The following is a 19,698-nucleotide window of genomic DNA, read 5'->3' as shown; positions in this document are numbered from 1 at the left end:
GCCCTTTATACACAGACAGGAAAAAACATATGTGCAGAAAGGAAAACTGGAAAAAACTGATCAATAGTCTTTACCCACAAATTATGTTGAGTTGATTCCTCCAATCTGAAAGCTTCTTCCTGGCTTCCCTTTCCCAAATGCTTCCACTGGTTTGCAAGAGGCATAAGGCAGCTGGTTCACTTGTGAAATGTGTCTGATTGACAATAAAAGTCATAGTTTACAGCAACTATGGAAGGAAACTATAACTGATTTTCTTCAGGTTTAAATTGAATTTTGACTGCAGAGAACAGAGAAGCCACTTCTGAATTGGTGGAAATCAAATCCTTGCACTGTAACTTGTTCCCAGCTCAAGCTGTTCAGTGACCTGACAATGAACCACACTGTTGTTGGTAGGTAATAGATCCTTGTCATTAATAACTGGTCACCAATTATTAGGTTTAAGGTGCCAAATGATCTATTTCTGCTCTGAATTCATACGTTCATATATATTTATCTGCACCTATATAGCACATAAAGTACTTTTCCATGGTATTTATATTTCCACGAAGTACATTTGACTAAAATAGTTTTACTACATCCATACTTGTGGTTAATCCTCGATTACTATTGGACAATAGTGTAATTGTAGTAGGTGTGATAATTGTCTTCGGCCTGATGAAGGGCTTTTGCCCGAAACGTCGATTTTCCTGCTCCTCGGATGCTGCCTGGCCTGTTGAGCTTTTCCAGCACCAATCTAATCTAGACTCTGATCTCCAGCATCTGCAGTCCTCACTTTTGCCTACATTGGGACGGTGCCCACTCCAGGTCATTTTCTGAATACCTCCAATCATATCATCAATAAAAATAATAAGCTAATGTAATACCGATCTTTGTGCGAAATAACTCGGATTAATTCCTGTTAACAACTACTTTTGGCCTTCAAGGATTCAGCAACTTCTTGATTCTAGTTCATCATCTAAGGTGTAGAGTTACTCAAAAAGTCCAATCAGATTGGTTAGACACCGTCCTTCTCTAGAAATCATATACTGTAGTGTCAGCTGAATGGCCTTTTTAAGTGAATATATTGTTCATTTTTACTGAGATCTAGCTAAAGAGTCTGTAGATATCAGGCTCTCCTTTATACAGATTTGTTAAACAGTTTGTAACACAACATACAGCAAACTAGGCCGTTTTAAATTTTTTTTAGATAATTTCTGAAGCCTGAGGGTAAGCTCTGGCTCTGCTCTCAGCTTCACCCGTTGCCTGGTTACTGACCACTTCCTGTCATTGCCAAGTAACTTCCGTCTAGCAACTGGTGTTTACTTCGTAGGCAGCTTCGTTTGCAATCGTTTTACATTCTCCTGTTTTGGAATTCTCGCGTAAGTTGCTGATTTTTGTTTTCGTCTTTCTAATTAGTTTCCTAGCAGCTCTTTCTTTAGGGGTGGTGCCGTTTATGTATAAAGTTAGGTTCACCTCCATCAGTGGAGGCCTCAAGCTTGCAGCTGTCTAATTCGGGATTCTTCACCGTTATCGCTGGCCTCCGTTGTCCTGTCGCCGTCTTTAGTGTAAAAAAAGTCTTCAGCGGTTCGACTAGTCAGTCTGATTCAAATCTTCAAAGCTGCCTTCCTCCTGGCTCACACGTCCCCATTGAAGATTCCTGAGTCCGCTGGATAGACACTTAATCAGGCTTATTGTTTTGAGCTATAAGAGAACATCGAAATTCTTGTGGTATTTGAGCTAAACGGTTAAGACGTTTTATAATCGTCTCCGTTTGAGAAATAAAGCTTTTTTTAACCGTTTACTTTCATTACCAAATACTACGCTGCCACATCTGTCGGATATTTTAATTTGTATTCAAATTGGCTGAGAGTCATTTCATTAGACTGACATCCATTGCGTTCAAATAAATAACAATTTAAACGTAATGGCTTTTCATATTAATTTGAAAATTGTAGGAAGTTCATTAATACCTAGTAAGTGGGTGGCACAGTGGTTAGCACTGCTGTCTCACAGCGCCTGAGACCCGGGTTCAATTCCCGACTCAGGCGACTGACTGTGTGGAGTTTGCACGTTCTCCCCGTGTCTGCGTGGGTTTCCTCCGGGTGCTCCGGTTTCCTCTCACAGTCCAAAGATGTGCGGGTCAGGTGAATTGGCCATGCTAAATTGCCCATAGTGTTAATTAAGGGGTAAATGTAGGGCTATGGGTGGGTTGCGCTTTGGCGGGTCGGTGTAATCTAATCTAAAAAAAAATAACAATTGAGCACCATTATAAGAGGGCCTTAAGTAACCAATGAACAATTTGGGCAGCATGGTGGCTCAGTGGTGAGCACTGCTGCCTCATAGCACCATGGTCCCAGGTTCGATTCCAGCCTTGGGTGACTGTCTGTGTGGAGTTTGCACATTCTTCCCATGTCTGCGGGGTTTCCTCCGGGTGCTCTGGTTTCCAGACCAAAGATGTGTAGTTAGGTGAATTGGTCATGCTAAATTGCCCATTGTGTTAGGTGCATTAGTCAGAGGGAAATAGGTCCGGGTGGATTACTCTTCGGAGGGTCGGTGTGGACCAGTTGGGCCAAAGGGCCTGTTTCCACACTTTAGGAATCTAAACAATTTATGAATGATTGGAAATCTGAACATGCAGAAAAAGGAGATGCTGGACCTTACTGGATAGTGCCCCTTGAGCAAAATGCCCACCAGTAAACTTTAAAACCAGTACCAAATTATAACTTGTCTAGTGGTGAGAAGGGGCCTTGTAAGATTGGCATACACTCCTTGGTGGTGTGCTATGTGCCTCAGAACAGCAAGCAACAGATTTTTAAAAAAGGAAACAGCAAAGATGAAAAATTAAAAGTGAGAGAAGCAAAACTAGGGAAAGGAATAAACAAATAATGCACTACGACTCAACTCTTAAAAAGCAAAGACTGCCCAAGAGAAATGGAAGTCAAACACTTTTTTTATTAACCTAGCATCCAGTGATACCTTGTGGAATTACAGCTGTTCAGGTAGCATATGCAGTTCTATTTTACAAGTCAACAGATGATCTCGAGAAAAGAGCTCTAAAATCTTTGCTTCAGCAAAGGGGGGGCGTTCCAGAATTAATACTTACAGTCTTTACATGGATGATGAGAAAAAAATTTGAGAAGTTCTCAAAGGCCATCTTAAGATAAGAACTAATTTTAATAGGCTCCAACTCATTTCATGGAGACAGCAACTGCAAGAATCTATGGACTGGTTTGTTGGAAAAAGCCACAGAAAACTACTCAAAGGTGACCTTTCCAAAGAACAACTATCAGGCTTCATAATTCATAGGTGGTGAATCGAACCGTTGAGTCTGGTCCATCACTCTTTGGCTGATCTGAAAATCCTAAACACCGATTTTCTGCCCTTTTCCCAAACCCTTGATTTCCTTACTGATTATAAGTCTCAGCCTTAAATAAAGTTAATGACACAGACTTCCACAGAATCAGTACTTCTCTCTGAGAGAAGAAATTCTTCCTAATCTGTGTTGTAAATGGATGACACTTACTGTAAGATTATGCCTTCTATTTCTAGACTTTCCCACAAATAACCTCTCCGAACCTACTTTGTCAAATTCCCTATGTATCTTATGTTTCAATAAGATCGCCTCTCATTCTTCTAAACTTTAATGAGTACAGACCCAGTCTGACACCCTCTCCTCATGTAGAAGATATGGGATCAATCTATTGAGCCTTCACTGGACTGTCTGTCCCAACACCCACAAACAGAGCTGCATCAGGACATTATTTAAGTACACTGCAGCACCCAGGAGCTACAAGAATCCGAAGAAAAATAGCCATACAATGTATTCAATAACGGGTACCCAATAAAGCACAGTCTGCCAATTCTTACAAAGCAAACCTAAACAAGAAGACGCAACACGCCCAAACAGTGTAGCCACACTACCATATATTACAGACATCTCAGAGACGACGACCAGACTACTGCAGTGCCTACCAACGCACTAAAACAGCTCTTAATGAATCTAAAGGACCCTGTACCAACAACCAGCAGAACCTATCTATATCCCTTTGCAAACTGTGTCATCTCCAGTACTTGCCTTCCTATTTATTTTTCTCTCATTCACAAACTTCACAATTGTATATTTGCTTCCCTTGCTGCCATTATTATATATTGTAAATAACTGCAATGCCAGTACTACCCAGTGGCACTCCAGTAGTTAGAGGTTACCATGTTGAAAATGCCCCCCACCCCCCCCCCCCCCCCCCCATTCCAACTCTCTGTCTCTTAGGGTATTAGCTAATCCCCAATTTGTGCTAATATATGACCTTCAACACCATGAAATTCAATATCTTATTGAATTTCTTTTAGAATTCCAAATTTATCACATCAGCTGGTTCACCTCTTCAAAGAATTGTGATAAATTTATCTGGCATGATTTCTCCTACATGAAGCCATGCTGACTCTTCAAGAGTCATTACATGAGTGACTGTCTCCATACCAATTAAAACTTTTAGGAAGTATCTTATGTGCAAAAGGCCATATTTTTGGCACATTACTTATGCGTGGTACACAAAAGAAGTCAAGCTGACAAGTCATGTGCTTTACATGCTGTCAATACTATTCCTTTGATCAGTAAAGTGCATCTACTCAAAACCTGTCCAGCTTTCCTTGATATCTGCAAAGCATATGACGCCAAGGGACAATAGACATGTCTGTGCAGGAAATTTGGTTCCAAAGGCCTGGCCAAACCCCAGAACAAAACACAGGTAACCAACAAATTAGTATACTATCACAATACTGGCAGCATACTGACAGAAAATGTACAAATACAAGTACATCAAAGAGGTTCAGGGTCAACCAAGCAAAAACCAAATTTCAGGAGAAAAATAAATTTTCCATATTGTTCACTTCACGCACTATGTTGACAGTGTAATACAAGCAGAAACTTTTATAGTTAGTACATATGTTCTGCAAAGGCAGGATGACCAACCCTAAAAGCTAAAATCAATATAGGAGCTGGTGGCAGTATATTACCACCCTGGAAGACATGGACCTTATAATTTATCTCCATGATACAACCTGCAAGGAACTGTCTCTCTCACTCTGTAAAGATCACTAGTTCCACGCATTGGGACAATTACAGTGCAGTACCAATAAGCAAATTTGACTTTACTTCCCAAAATCTTCTACCTGATAGATACCAGTAGTATGAGTACTATCCTTATATACAGATCCTGACATTGTTCCAATACATAAGACTCAAACATGGTGACAGAATGGACCACCTGCATCACATTTGTATCAGTTGAAGTTGAAGGTGTTCTCAAAATTGATCTGTTACATTTTGGCAATAGCTGGTATGAATGGTTATAATCAGCAACTGCCAAAAATGAGAAACTACAAGAGTTGCAAAGATCATCTATTATCAAAGATTAAAGAAGAACCTAAGAATTTTGTTCATTTGGCCAAACAGAGACAAGTGAGTTTTGCGAAGATTTGTAGCTCAGGTTGAGGTCCTGGATATAGGTTTGCTTGCTGAGCTGGAAGGTTTGTTTTCAGATGTATTGTCACCATACTAGGTAACATCAGTGAGCATCTGGTGAAGCACTGATGGTATGGCCTGCTTTTTATTTATGCGTTTAGATTTCCTTGGGTTTGGGATGTCATTTTCTGTGTGATGTCATTTCCTGTTCTTTTTCTCAGTGGGTGGTAAATGAGATCAAGTTAACGTGTTTTTTGAGCGATCTGGTTGGAATGCCATGCTTCTAGGAATTCTGATACTTGTCCATGTTTGGCTTGTCCTAGGATGGATATGTTGTCCCAATCAAAGGGGTGTCCTTCCTCATCTGTCTGTAAAGGTACTAGTGAGAGTGGGTCATGTCTTTTTGTGACTAGTTGATGTATGGCTAGCCATCAGGATAATGAACATCAACTAGCCATAAAAAGACATAACCCATTCTCACTAGTATCTTTACATACACACAAGGAAGGACACCACTTTGACTGGGACAACACATCCATTCTCAGACAAGTCAAACAGAGACACGCACAAGAATGTCTGGAAGCCTGGCATTCCAACCGGAACTCTATCAATAAACAGATTGACTTGGATCCCATTTTCCATCCCCTGAGAAAAAGAACAGGAAATGACATCACCACCAGAAATGAAGTTACAAACCCAAGGAAATCTAAACACATAAATAAAAAACGGACTATACCACCAGTGCTTCATCGGAGGCTCACTGATGTTACCTAGTATGGTGACAAAACATCTGAAAACAAACCTTCCAGCTCAGCAAGCAGACTTACATCCACAAACAGAGACAAATTTAATATGTCACGAAGGTCATTTTCAAAAGTAAATGAGTCATCGTACCAAAAGCATGCAGCCAAGATATCATGTTCATGTTATACCAGTGACACATGAATATTGAATGCACAGCACAACTAGAACACTAGCTAGGGATGAAAGATGAATCAGATATTTAATGACTTGTACATGTACCTGAGGTATGCCAAATGTATCAACATTAGTAGTGGAGGGAGTTTCTCTATTTACACGATATTCCACACATTTCTTGGATGAAATAGTAACAGAAATGTTTGTAATACATGAGGAAAATTACATTTTGTGGTGGATTACTTCCTCAAATCTCTAATTGACTTTGTAACACAATGAGTACAACTGTCACTAACACGAGCAACTCAGTTTACTTTCAGTTTACCTGGTACCGTGGAATAATTAATGTCTGACAATGGACTGCAGTTTATTGAAAATTTGTTTAAGGACTTGTACTAAATGGAAATTGATCCACATTACTTTGTCATCTGCAATCCATGCCCTCACATCTAGCAGAATGTATGGTCTATTTCTATCAAATCGATAATCATTGACTAATAAGCACAAAATAAGATGTTTGCATCGCTGTTGCTTAAAACTTGTATAACTTATGCTCACAAAACAATTGTGAATGTTGTCCAAGAATAATTATTTAACTATTTCAAAACACAGGATATTAAATTTCTCAAAGGAGAATGATGAGTTGACAGGCATAGAGGCCACCACATGTGTGCACTGAGTAGAGGGTGAGAGTTAGAAGTCCAAATACAAATATTTGAATGCCAGCAAAGGTTTCTACAATATACAACCAACCCAGATCATGCCAAATTGTTACTGATCATGACACCACATTGCAAACTGAACCCAGCTCTCAATGATGCACAGCACACCAATCATGCATGAAGAGAATAAGGTAGAACACTCCTATAAAAGTATGGTGATATCTGGTGATATGTACCAGCAGCAACACAACCAAATTATAAAACAAAGGCAATAAAGAACAAGACACACCTGTCCGCATGGATTTGAACACCAAATAGAACAAGTTGTCAAACCTCCAAGGCTTTATACTGAAGTTGAAATGTGAGTCTTGTAAACATTGTTTTAGCTGTTTGTGTAATTATCAAATTAATAACTTGCCTTTGTACAACTATATTTTTTTTTAATCTCTGAAAAATAGGAATATTGTGTTATGTCACATGGTCAAGATGTTAGTATGTCTTTATGAGACATGCTCATGATATCATTACTGTATCATTAACATCTGCGCTGAGGGTATAAAAATCTGCTATGGTATCCTATTGGGGATCACTTGAAGCTTGACACTACTGAAAGAATATTGCTCTTTTGTAATCAAATCCATAATATTAGGCCAGACACATTCTTGGAATGTAATAATAATAATTGCATATAATAGGCAGCTGCCATAAATGTTTGTTAGATCCTTCAAATGGATAGTTTTTTTGTGTTACAAGGGGTAACATAAGCACTGCCACTTCAGGTAAAGATGCCCCGTAAGAGACAAAACCTAATTCATCTGTTGTCTCAGCACCACTTCAAGGTGACTGTAGCAGGGAAGACACCATTAACTATTTCCTTTGGTGCATTTATAAATGGCTCTGCAAAGAGTTGCAGTGGTTTTTGGGGAAGTTGGCCTGAGTGCTCACTAGTACTGCACAGTCCTTGAGGACACACTGAGATAAACATCAACTACTTCTGAAAGCCTGTTAAACCTAGGGAAAGATGTTTAGTCATCTTCAGGTGCAAGGAGCTCTGCAAAATAAATGCAGAGTCCAAAGTCCACGACTACATGTTGGGAAATAGGTTGAGGTGTAGCACAGACATGACAAAGTCTTGAAAAAGTCCACGGTTTAGGGTTGTCCAACCAATTATATAGGTTATATGTATCAAGGAATGTTTATTTTAATTGGAGCAAGGCAAATAAAGTGCCATGTATTGTGTTTAACTTGCACCTTTGCAAATTTTAAGAATAAGATATTTTTGGGAAAAAATTGAATCAGAATACTTATTTTTATCTAGAAATATGCAATGCATAATAACATCAGTAAAAGTGAATGTGAAGTTGATATACATGAAACAGACAAATACTGTTACATATCGATTCACTCAAAAGAATTGTTTGAATGGTTGTGCTTCAATTTGGGTAAAAATGATACCATTTGCATTATAAAGATAATAAAGATATAAGCAACTCTGCAACTAATAATTCATTAGGAGAAAGTGAGGACTGCAGATGCTGGAGATCAGAGCTTAAAAATGTGTTGCTGAAAAAGCGCAGCAGGTCAGGTAGCATCAAAGGAACAGGATCCAAACCAAAGGAGTAGCCATGGGCACCCGCATGGGCCCCAGCTATGCCTGCCTCTTCGTTGGATAAGTGGAACAATCTAACTTCCGCAGCTACACTGGCACCACCCCCCACCTTTTCCTCCACTACATGGATGACTGTATCAGCGCTACCTCATGCTCCCACGAGGAGGTTGAACAGTTCATCCACTTTATTAACACCTTCCACCCTGACCTCAAATTTACCTGGACTGTCTCAGACTCCTCCTTCCCCTTCCTAGACCACTCCATTTCTATCTCGGACAACCAACTCAACACGGACATTTACTATAAACCGACCGACTCCCACAGCTACCTAGATTACACCTCCTCCCACCCTGCCCCCTGTAAAAACGCCATCCCACATTCCCAATTCCTTCACCTTTGCCGCATCTGCTCCCAGGAGGACCAATTCTAATATGGAACAACCCAGATGGCCTCCTTCTTCAAGGACCGCAGATTCCCCCCAGACGTGATTGACGATGCCCTCCACCGCATCTCCTCCACTTCCCGCTCCTCTGCCCTTGAACTCCACCCCTCCAATCGCCACCAGGACAGAACCCCACTGGTCCTCACCTAAGACCCTACCAACCTCCAGATACATCGTATCATCCTTCGTTATTTCCGCCACCTCCAAACAGACACCACCACCAAGAATATATTTCCCTCCCCACCCATATCAACATTCTGGAAAGACCACTCCCTCCACAACTCCCTTGTCAGATCCACCCCCCCCCCCCCCCCCCCCCCCACCAACCCAACCTCCACACCCGGTACCTTCCCCTGCAACCGCAAGAAATGCAAAACATGCGCCCACACCTCCCCCCTTACTTCCCTCCAAGGCCCCAAGGGGTCCTTCCATATCTGTCACAAATTCACCTGCACCTCCAAACATATCATTTACTGCATCCGCTGCACCCGATGTGGCCTCCTATACGTTGGGGAGACAGGCCACCTACTTGCGGAACATGTCAGAGAACACCTCTGGGACACCCGCACCAACCAACCCAACCGCCCCACGGCTGAACACTTTAACTCCCCCTCCCACTCCGCCAAGGACATGTAGGTCCTTGGCCTCCTCCATCGCCAGACCATGGCAACACGATGCCTGGAAGAAGAGTGCCTCATCTTCTGCCCAGGAACCCTCCAACCACAAGGGATGAAAGCAGATTTCTCCAGCTTTCTCATTTCCTCTCCCCTCACTTTTCTCAGTACCAACCCTCACACTCAGCACCGCCTTCTTGACCTGCAGTCTTCTTCCCGACCTCTCCGTCCCCACCCCCTTTCCGGCCTGTTACCCTCACCTTAACCTCCTTCCACCTATTCCCAATGCCCCCTCCCCAAGTCCCTCCTCCCTACCTTTTATCTTAGCCTGCTTGGCAAACCCTCCTCATTCCTGAAGAAGGGCTTATGCCCAAAACGTCGCTTCTCCTGTTTCTTTGATGCTGCCTGACCTGCTGCGGTTTTCCAGAAACACATTTTTAAGTAATAATTCATTACAGCTTTCAATTTTAAACTAATTTTCCTGTATTGATTTAGCTTCATTTTTGGTACTTATCCACTTCTATTTTACAGTTCTCGGTAATGGCTAACATCTTACAAATTTCTTTCCATTTGCACACTCAGTTCATTTGTTTATTTACGAATGTAATGCATATTCAGATCCAGAGCCTTTAGCTTTTTCCTCTATTATTTTTGTAACCTTGAGCCTTATCTGTTGAGTTGGTTTTGATTTGTACTCCCAATCCCTTCCTGTCAAGGTCGGTTTATGATTTCCCACCTTTCTCTCTTGCTTTGCCTTTACTGTTTGATGTGCTACATTTTCTGAAATGTGTTTCCTTGTCCCCATTGTTTAGTTTAAACCGTCTCTATTTTCCTAGTTAGGTGGCTTCCAAGAAGAGCTGTTCCACCTTGGTTCAGATATAAACCATCCCAACATTTCCTCAGTACTGGTGCCGGTGACCTATGAACCAGAGCAACTTCAACTGCACCATTCTTTGAGTCATGCATTAATTTAACTAACCTTTTTTGCCCTCTGCCATTTGCCCATGGTTCAGGCAGTACTCATAGTGTACTGCCTAGTTTCTCATACTGTCTATGCAGGCCCTCTTTTTTCATCTTGCCTTTGTCATTGCTACCTATGACTAGATCCTCACCTTCCTCCTGCAAGTTCCTCTATAGCCCAAAGAGATGTCTGTAACTCTGACTTCAAAAAGGCAAAACAGACATTTGAACTCTCTTTGCTGCAGAGAACAGTATCAATTCCGCCATACGATACTGTGCTCTATTTCTGCTTTTTGCTTTGAATGACTTCTTCCACTACAGTATCACAGTTGTTAGCTCATCCACCCTACTGCCTTCCCTCTCATCCAAACTCATATCTTTTGACCATTGCAAAGGCTGAAGCTGCTATCTTGCAGATCTGCTTATCTGTCTCACAGTCACATAATTCTTGACCAGTGATGGAATCAGAAGACCTAGACGTAAAGGATGTGACCACCACCTGAAATTAAGTGTTCAGGTAACTTTCCTCCTCAAAGATTGGTCTCAGTGTCTTGTCAGTCAGCCTGCAGCTCATAAAGTCTGAGCTAAAGATTTTAATCTCACATCGCTTTCAGTTGATTTTTAGAAGTTTATAGTGTCATGTTACAAATTCACCAGCAAATGGAAACAAGATTTAATTCTTTACCATTTGAGAATGTCGCATTTGACTTTAATCTATTGAAAAAAAGCCCCAGTTTAAAAAATTAGAATCTTAATTCTACTATATCCTTGGCATAGTTCATTTTTGTTTATTTAATGAGGTCCACAGCAGCACATGTCCCCCAGCTGGTCTCCTTTAGGTCTAGGTCTTCTGATTCCATCACTGGCTTGCAGAAATTACATATCACTTCTCCTCAATTTATATTCAGAAAAGATTTACAAGGATATTGTTGGGATTGGAGTGTTCTAGCTGTAGGGAGAGTCTGAATATGCTGGGGCCATTTTACCATTTGTGGCTATGGCTTATAAAATTATAAGGGGCATGGATAGGGTGTATAGCCAAGGTCTTTGCCCAAGGGTAGTGGAATCCAAAATTAAAGGGCATAATTTTAAGGTGGGAGAGGAAAGATTTAAAAGGGAGCTTAGGGGCAACTTTTCCACACAGAGGTGTGTATGGAACAAGCTGCCAGAGGAGGTGATGAAGGGTGGTACTTTTACAACATTTAAAAGGCATCTGAATGGATACATGAATTGGAAAGGTTTAGAGGAATATGGGCCAAATGCTGGTAAACGGGACAAGATCAGTTTAGGATATCTGGTCAGTGTTGGCAAGTTGAACCAAAGGGTTAGCTTCTGTGTTGTATGGCTCTGTATTCACTGTATTTAAAACATTGTCTTTTCTATATGCATTTATACCTTTACAAACATTGTATAACAACGCCCTCGAACTATCTTCCTTCATTCTCTATGTTTCTATCATAGAGTATAATATTCTGTGCCGTCAATTCTGTATAATTTATATTCCAAAACATCGCATTTGTTTTTTTATTCATTACCTAACTTTTTTCTTATTCATTCATGTGATGAGGACATCACTGGTTTGGCCAGCATTTATTGCTCTTCCCTAGTTGTCCAGGTGGCAATTGAGGGTCAACCACATTGCTGTGGGTCTGGAGTCAAATGTAGATCACCAAATGGGTAAGAATGGTAGTTTCCTTCCCTAAAGAACATTAGTGAACCAGATCGTTTTTTCCAACAATTGACAATGGATTCACAGTTATCATTGGACTTCTAATTCCAGATCCTTAAATCCTGAAATCTCTTGCACTTTTCCTCCTCTTGTCATGTTTTGAAGTTTCCTACAAATCATTTAAAACATCAAAATGCAGGATCATGTGCAGTTTTATTTTCTTTCAGAAAAAAACAAAAATGAGTGAACAAATCAAGTTTATTGTAGAACAGCTCAATAAAGAGCCCTTCAAGAAGACATTCAACCTAATCACCTTTGACTCTTTGGAGCCACTGCAGTTGCTGCAGCTGCTTAATGAAGTTCTGGCTGAAATTGATCCGAAAGTAAGTATTACACTGCTAGAGAATATAATCGGTGTGTTTTAATTATTAAAGGTCTAACTTATTAAAATATAATAAGTACAAATATAGAAACTAAGAAGTATTGATTTCATTAGTAACCCCTAGGAAACACCATGTGTTTTATTTTCCTCCATTCTGCAAAGCATCCATTTATTTTTGCTCTTTACTTTTTATGCTCTGTCAGTTTTGTATCAGCTGTACCACAATCCTTTTAATCCCATGTATATTAAATGTTCAAACAAGTCTATTATGAAGAGTCCTGTTATCCTACAAGGCTATTCATTATTGTTATGAAAATGTGGGTGTACATTTCAGAGAGTTAAAAGCAGCAGAACTACCTGACACAACACCGAGTGTTCTTAAGAAGGTAACAATGTAACACTCGGTCAAACAACTCAACTAGCTTGTTGTCTGGAGACAAAAACAAATTCGAATTTGGCCAATCAATTTCAGTTATACCCTGATAAAATTGCCAATTTCCAGTCAAGTTTGAAATGAGTATATTGACAATTTTCAAAGCCGGTGACACAATCCGATTCTCTGAGGTATAAGACTGAGGGAAAATTGAACAGTTGAGAGGAGAGCTGCCAAGTTCTAGCATGTGTAGACTGCTTGAAAAAATATCTCTCTTTAAAGTCCCGTTTTGATATGTACCCTGTGATGCAGAATTCCTAACAAGGAGAAACGCAGGAAGATTGGAAGACAAGAACCTACGGCTGCCTGGTTTTGAGATTAAAAAATGTTGTTTTGTAAATCTTAATTGGGAGTTTTATCAGACTAGTATTATAGAAGGAAAGGTAGAAGATACATTAGAGAAATAAATTGTAAATAGTGGTTAGTTAATTATTCTCTGTTATACTTTAAAAAATTTGTTAATTTTACTTTAAATAGTCCTTGGCCACTCGAAATTTTACAGATTATGCACGGGATAAATCTTTTCTGTGTTGCTGTTTATAAGTTAACCAGAAGAGTTTACCCCATGTTGTAACTATATATCATGAGACACGTTATTTCGCCTTAAAAAGCGGCCTTAAGTATTATATTGCCTTAAGACTAAAATTGTTACATTTTGCATACTTTTTTCCCTTCTTCCTCACTCCTGTCAGCATTAACTTCATGATATTAGTGCTCCAATTCTCATATTTATACATGAGGCTAGATATTTGGATATTGACATGTTGCTTGACCTTGGATATAACTGCTGTGCCTGAATCTGCCTTTACTATTGTCAATATTCATATATTCTGACAGTGTTCATTGGATAGCAATCATGAATGGAACCTTTAAGTGATGTTTACTACCTGAATTATCTTAAAAAAAACACTTCCCTAGACTAGGTATGTAGCCAATTGTAGCACCTCTATCAAAATCAATTAACTGATTTGAACCAGAAGTCAAATCTGGGATGTAAAAATTTCTGTTTAGTTCCCTTACACATTGTCTTCAATTACTAAGTGAAGAAGTAATATATTTTTTATAGTTCATTTTCACAAAATGAAGTAGTCAATTAAAAAAACATAGAAAATATTTATCTTCTCTCTCTTGTTTATTCTCTCCTGCCTTTCAAGCAATTCCTCCTCTTATGAAACATGTCATATGCACTATGGATTTAGTATGTAGTAACATCAGTAATATTCTTTTCTTTTCTGTTAGCATAACATTGATATTCGAGAGGAAGCACCAGATCAAACAGCAAAGCGAATGTTTAGCCTTCTGGGAATTCTGAAATATAAGCCACCTGGAAGTGCTTCTGATATGTATGTAACAATATATGTTTTACCTTAGACTTATAGAAGATCATTTATTTTACTACTTCCTTTTTTAGATTTACCACTTCTGTCAGAATTGTTTCCTGACTGAGAGGTCAAACAAATTACCCTTTTCATGTCTCTATCATTCTCTGCAATATTTGCCTCTTGTATGTCTTGAAACCACGTATTACATAATTGTGCATATTTTCAGCAATAAGTGCTAGTGCTAGTGCAAGTAAATGTGCACTTAATTCAGTAGACTGCTGCCTGCAAGGGCAGTATTAGAAAATGTCTAGATAGTATATAAATGAAGACCAAACCAGGAATCTAAAATATTTGCTTGTAGATTTATTCCAGAGCCCTATTTTAAATATCTTGTATATTTTCCTAATAAGCTGTTGCACTCATCGTTTGTCATACAAGAGTCTTCTACTGAGAGGTTGGGCAAATGATGAGCTCTGCAAAAACTTGAAATATCTATAATAGTCTCTTAGGTTGTTTTGGTTTGTTTCTTTCCTTATCTACAGGCAAGACAAATAGGATAAATTTTATGATGTTAGACGCAGCTAGTACATTTGATACATATCAGGAACATGCTATTGGCACCTTCCCACTGAAATAATTAAATAGAAGATCTTCCAATTAACGCAAGCTGCATGCGAGATACTAAAATACTCATTCTGGAAGCTTCTCTCAGATCTTCCTTTAGATATCGAAGGTGGCTGTAAAGAATTACAGACATATGTGCGTTGCGACTGTCTATTGGGGAAAGTTTCAGAAAATATGTTGAAAATGCTTCTATTTTTGTCATCAAATTCCAAATTTATTACATTTTTAAAATAACATTTTTTAGAAAATAATATTTTCTTTTTCTGATGACCTGTAATGTAGTTCTTTGATTAGATTGTCCACCATAGCAAATGACAATAAGTAGTTTTGATTTGAAGGAAAGGTCAAACAAACTACGGCTTTATTTTCTAAATGGTAGTAAATATTGATGTAAAAAATATTAAAAGTAAACTAAAAATACTTTGAAATTTCTTAAAATCAAAGATAACATTAGCGTATCATCATCACCTTGCAACTTTGTGCAAAAAGACATTGATTTGAACAACAGCCTGAAACCACTAAGGTATTGTTATTATGTTAAATTAAAGATTTTAATGTGTGTTTGAGTGAATAAACAATCATCCTTTTGTTGAACCCCCTTCAGGAGTGCCTTTCGACAGGGTCTGGTTACTGGGAGTAAACCTATAATTCATCCCATTTTGCACTGGCTTCTGCAGCGGACCAATGAGCTTAAAAAAAGAGCATATTTGGCTCGCTTCCTTGTCAAGGTGGAAATCCCTGCTGACTTTCTGCAGGATGATGTGGTTGCAGACACTTATCATCAGGTTTAGTAATTACAACTTTAAAATGTGGATATTTAATATTTCATCGCGTGGATGTTTATTTGTCTAAGAGTACTGCTTCTTTAATAAATATTTAGATGCCATTTTTCTCGTATTTATAAAACACTGAATATTTAGAGTAGTAATTGAACAATCTAGTTTAGAATAAATCTGAAAATTCAGAAGTTGTCAGAATTTTTTTTTTAAACAATTCTTCTGGTTTTTGCTTCCAGTATGAAGAATTGGTGGAAGGGTTCAAGACCTTGCACAGGGAATGTGAACAGCTGAAGAACTGTGGTTTTTCAACTGCAGAAATAAGGAGGGTGAGAAGTATAGAAAATACACTCAGCCATGGAACAAAGGATTTATTTTTAAAAGGTTTTGATAACTTGGAGAATGTAAAATGGACATTTATTCAAAATTTGAAAGCAAGTGAAGGGTTTTGTCTTTATTACCATTTTAATGAAACTGCAGTGTTGTGATGTATATTGATTCTGAAGCCATCATGTTCATGAAAGTACCCATCAAGTCATTCTAAGGAGAATGAATGAAGAAAGACTAATTAAGTCATAACGGATGATGGAAGGTATTTATTCTATCTTGCCTCATCCATTTAGAAGCATCTTAACTTTCTATTTCATGGTTTCTTAAATTATTTCAGGCATTTTTTGTTTACACTGTGTGAAAGCCAATTCCACACATAAATCACTATTTCCATTTCCTCAAATAACATAGTTTCTGTCATTTGGAGGAGATATTAAACTTGAACTATTTGTTTGAGTAGGCATTCCAATATCCATTTTATTATTTATAGAGGAGATGGGAATTCTACTGCCTGACATTACTTGCTTAATCTTTACCAATACAGAAAAAAAGGTAAATTGGTCATTTCTCTGATTATTTGTAGCATCTTGCTGAACAGAAAATAGCCATTGTTTTTGCCTACCAAACAATAATGACAATATGGGAGAAAGTGAGGACTGCAGTTGCTGGAGATCAGAGTTGAGAATGTGTTGCTGGAAAAGCACAGCAGGTCACGCAGCATCTGAAGAGCAGGGGAATCGATGTTTCGGGCATAAGTCCTTCATCAGGAAACTTATGCCCGAAACGTCAATTCTCCAGTTCCTCGGATTCCACCTGGCCCGCTGTGCTTTTCCAGCAACACACTCTTGTCAATAATGGCAATATTTCAAAATATCTATCATAAGTGTTTATGAAACATTTTGAGATCTGCTGAGATATAGTAAGGTGTAATAAATGTAGCTTTTTGTTTTTATTTCTTCTGTCTATGAAATCATGACATAGTTTAAGTAGAATTACTTTAAAGCGATTCTAGTGCAGAAAACCCAGTTACCATTTGTCTGTCTTACTGAATATTTGTTTCTTTCATGCAATTTTATTTTTATTTTTAAGTTATCATCCCAGCATATTTTAGACATTTGTGATCTCCCAAATTCAGAGTTCCCACAAGGAATTCAAGTATGTCTGTCTCACACAAACAAAAACCCAAATTCTTGTGCTCTCTAGTTTTGTTCTTCCCTCCAGCCTGTTTTGAGCCTTGACTGATGCTCTGCTCTGTCTGAGTGCAAGGAATTTGAAATTCTTCATTGCACAATTTTGAATGGATCAGTTAGCATTTTTTTTTCCAGGCTGCATTCCTTATTATATTTTTGAAAGTTGGTAACTTAATTATTTTAAAAGATATTTTATTAGAAGTGTCAAGCCTCTAGTAAACTAGGATAAAACGCTTGTTGTTGTAATCTCTTTATAATTACTTTTTTAAAGTTGAGAATGAATTTAACTGCATTTGTCTTTTTGCTGGTATTTAAAACATGTAAAGTACCTCCATAAATATTTAGTTGTCATTTGCTGATAAGTAAAGTACACATTAGTGCCTACTTTTATATGTCAGAGGGAATTGGACCCCTGTTGGACCCCTAATGAGAACATAATAACTTGCATTTATATAACCACTTTTATCACAGTAAAATGTTCCAAGGTGCTTCTTTGGAATGATTAGTAAACAGAATTTGACATTGTTCCAAATAAGGATAAACTAGGATTGCTGTCAAAAGCTTGGTCAAGATCAAGTCTTAATTACTATTTTAATGAGGAGAAAGTGGAGATGTTTAGGGAGAGAAATTCAGAACTTGGGACTAGACAATGGAAGGTATCGTCTCTAGTGGTAGAGAGAAGACAGTTAGCATGTGCAAAATTGGGGGAGTATAGCGGTCTCTGTTTTGTAGGACTGGAGGGAATAATAAAACTAAGGAGCACAAGGATTTGGGTTTTTGTTTCTGTGAATGAGAAAAATACTTGAATTCTTAATGAGAAAGAAATACCCTTCTGTAAACTCAAACATTAGCTCTCCAGAAATGTGTGCATACTGCTGTGATCTTTGAGTAAAGCTCTCACATTGTATTTTACTACTCCTATTGGAGAGATTAATGAGTTTGTGTTTGAAGGATTGTAAGAAATGCAACACATCCAGTCCCCATTTAACATTATCCTTCTCCACCTGACTGAACTTAGTCTCACACTTTAACAACTTCCCTTCTGATTACTACTACTTAACTGCCACTAAACAATTTTGCGATGGTAATCTTTATGGGTTGTAAATATATCATTTTAATGGGATAAGTGAAACATTGTTTGTTCCTGTCACACCAGATTCCCCCTCACCTTTTTTCCCCAGTGCACTGTTGGCTTTCTTAGTGCCATTTCCTTTGTCAGCCCAAGCTGTAAAATATCATCAACTTGGCTTTCAATTTCCACCTTTTCTCATCTTCATGTCTGATGTTGTTATCCACTGTAAGCTGTTCTCTTTCTCTCTTTCCATATGCTACTTGGCGTGCTGAGAGTTTCCAGCAAGCTTTCTGTTTTTTTTTTCAAATTTCCAGCATTCATAATGCTCTGCTTTTGCTAACCATACCTGTTGTAAAAAATTGTGAATGCATAACTGTATGCTGGATCTCCACAGCACAAGAATTATGCTGAAATGGTGTGCCGCTGAGACCAGCAAGTAAAATGTTTTGTTTTTCTAAAGTAATACTTGAGTGGCAAATAAAAGAAATGTATATTTTCAGAACTTTGTGTTGCATCACGCTGAATATTGCAATTACTTTTATGTGTGTAAGCATATATAAGTGAATATTTCAGTTTAGCATTTTATATAGTTAAAACCTCAGTGTTAAAATGTTTAAAGTTAGGTAATACACAGTATAAATTTTTCTTTGGATTTGCAGGACATAAATGCTATGGAGGAAGAGAAGGATCAACTAATTAAGCGTGTTGAGCGTCTAAAGAAAAGGGTATGATTCAGTTATCTAGTAAGGATGTTGCTTCTTCAGCCATGTATCGCATGTCACATAGGAAAATGTAAAACTGAATTGAAGGAGCATGTTGCTTGCTTAAGGAAGGCATTGAATAACACATTTGAGTAAACTGAGACATGCTGGGAGAGTTGCCAATCACTACAAGGAGTTGCACTTGAAATGCAGGCATGTTGGTTTAATTGGTGTGAATTCTATGCTGTCATCTGCAGTTATTTATTGGTGATAGAAGGGAATCATCCGGGATATAGGATCTTGGGTATATTTTCTTAAGATGCTTTTAGTAAGAGCAATGTTTATATGTTTTCACTAGGTGGACACTGTATCAAATCACCAGCGGATGTTAGAAATGGCAAGACAGCTTCGTGTGGAGAAGGAGAGGGAAGAATCTTTAATGCAGCAAAAGCAGGAACAGAAAAATCAAGTAATTTATACTGCATATAGTGACAAGCCATGTATAGAAATATATACTTGTTACATGAAACTATTGCAGATCAACTACTTTTAGT

At 38.4% G+C, this 19,698-nt stretch overlaps 1 protein-coding gene across 2 annotated transcripts in view; it reads left to right on the top strand.

Moving 5' to 3' along the window:
* Positions 1-1,278: 1,278 nt before the first annotated feature.
* The window catches only part of ift81 (intraflagellar transport 81 homolog), a 102,544-nt gene continuing 84,124 nt past the window's right edge, over positions 1,279-19,698 (top strand). For both annotated transcript variants that reach the window (XM_060843990.1, XM_060843991.1), the window contains exons 1-7: positions 1,279-1,358; positions 12,542-12,697; positions 14,369-14,472; positions 15,680-15,860; positions 16,091-16,180; positions 19,103-19,168; positions 19,503-19,613. In XM_060843990.1, coding sequence (XP_060699973.1) covers positions 12,554-12,697; positions 14,369-14,472; positions 15,680-15,860; positions 16,091-16,180; positions 19,103-19,168; positions 19,503-19,613 — 696 coding nt within the window. In that variant the 5' untranslated portion in view covers positions 1,279-1,358; positions 12,542-12,553. The remainder of the gene's footprint in view (positions 1,359-12,541; positions 12,698-14,368; positions 14,473-15,679; positions 15,861-16,090; positions 16,181-19,102; positions 19,169-19,502; positions 19,614-19,698) is intronic.

The sequence above is a fragment of the Hemiscyllium ocellatum genome, chromosome 24, assembly GCF_020745735.1.
Source record: "Hemiscyllium ocellatum isolate sHemOce1 chromosome 24, sHemOce1.pat.X.cur, whole genome shotgun sequence".
NCBI lineage: Eukaryota > Metazoa > Chordata > Chondrichthyes > Orectolobiformes > Hemiscylliidae > Hemiscyllium > Hemiscyllium ocellatum.
The sequence above is the reverse complement of the archived record's forward strand: the minus strand, read 5'-3'. Positions and strand labels throughout refer to the sequence as shown.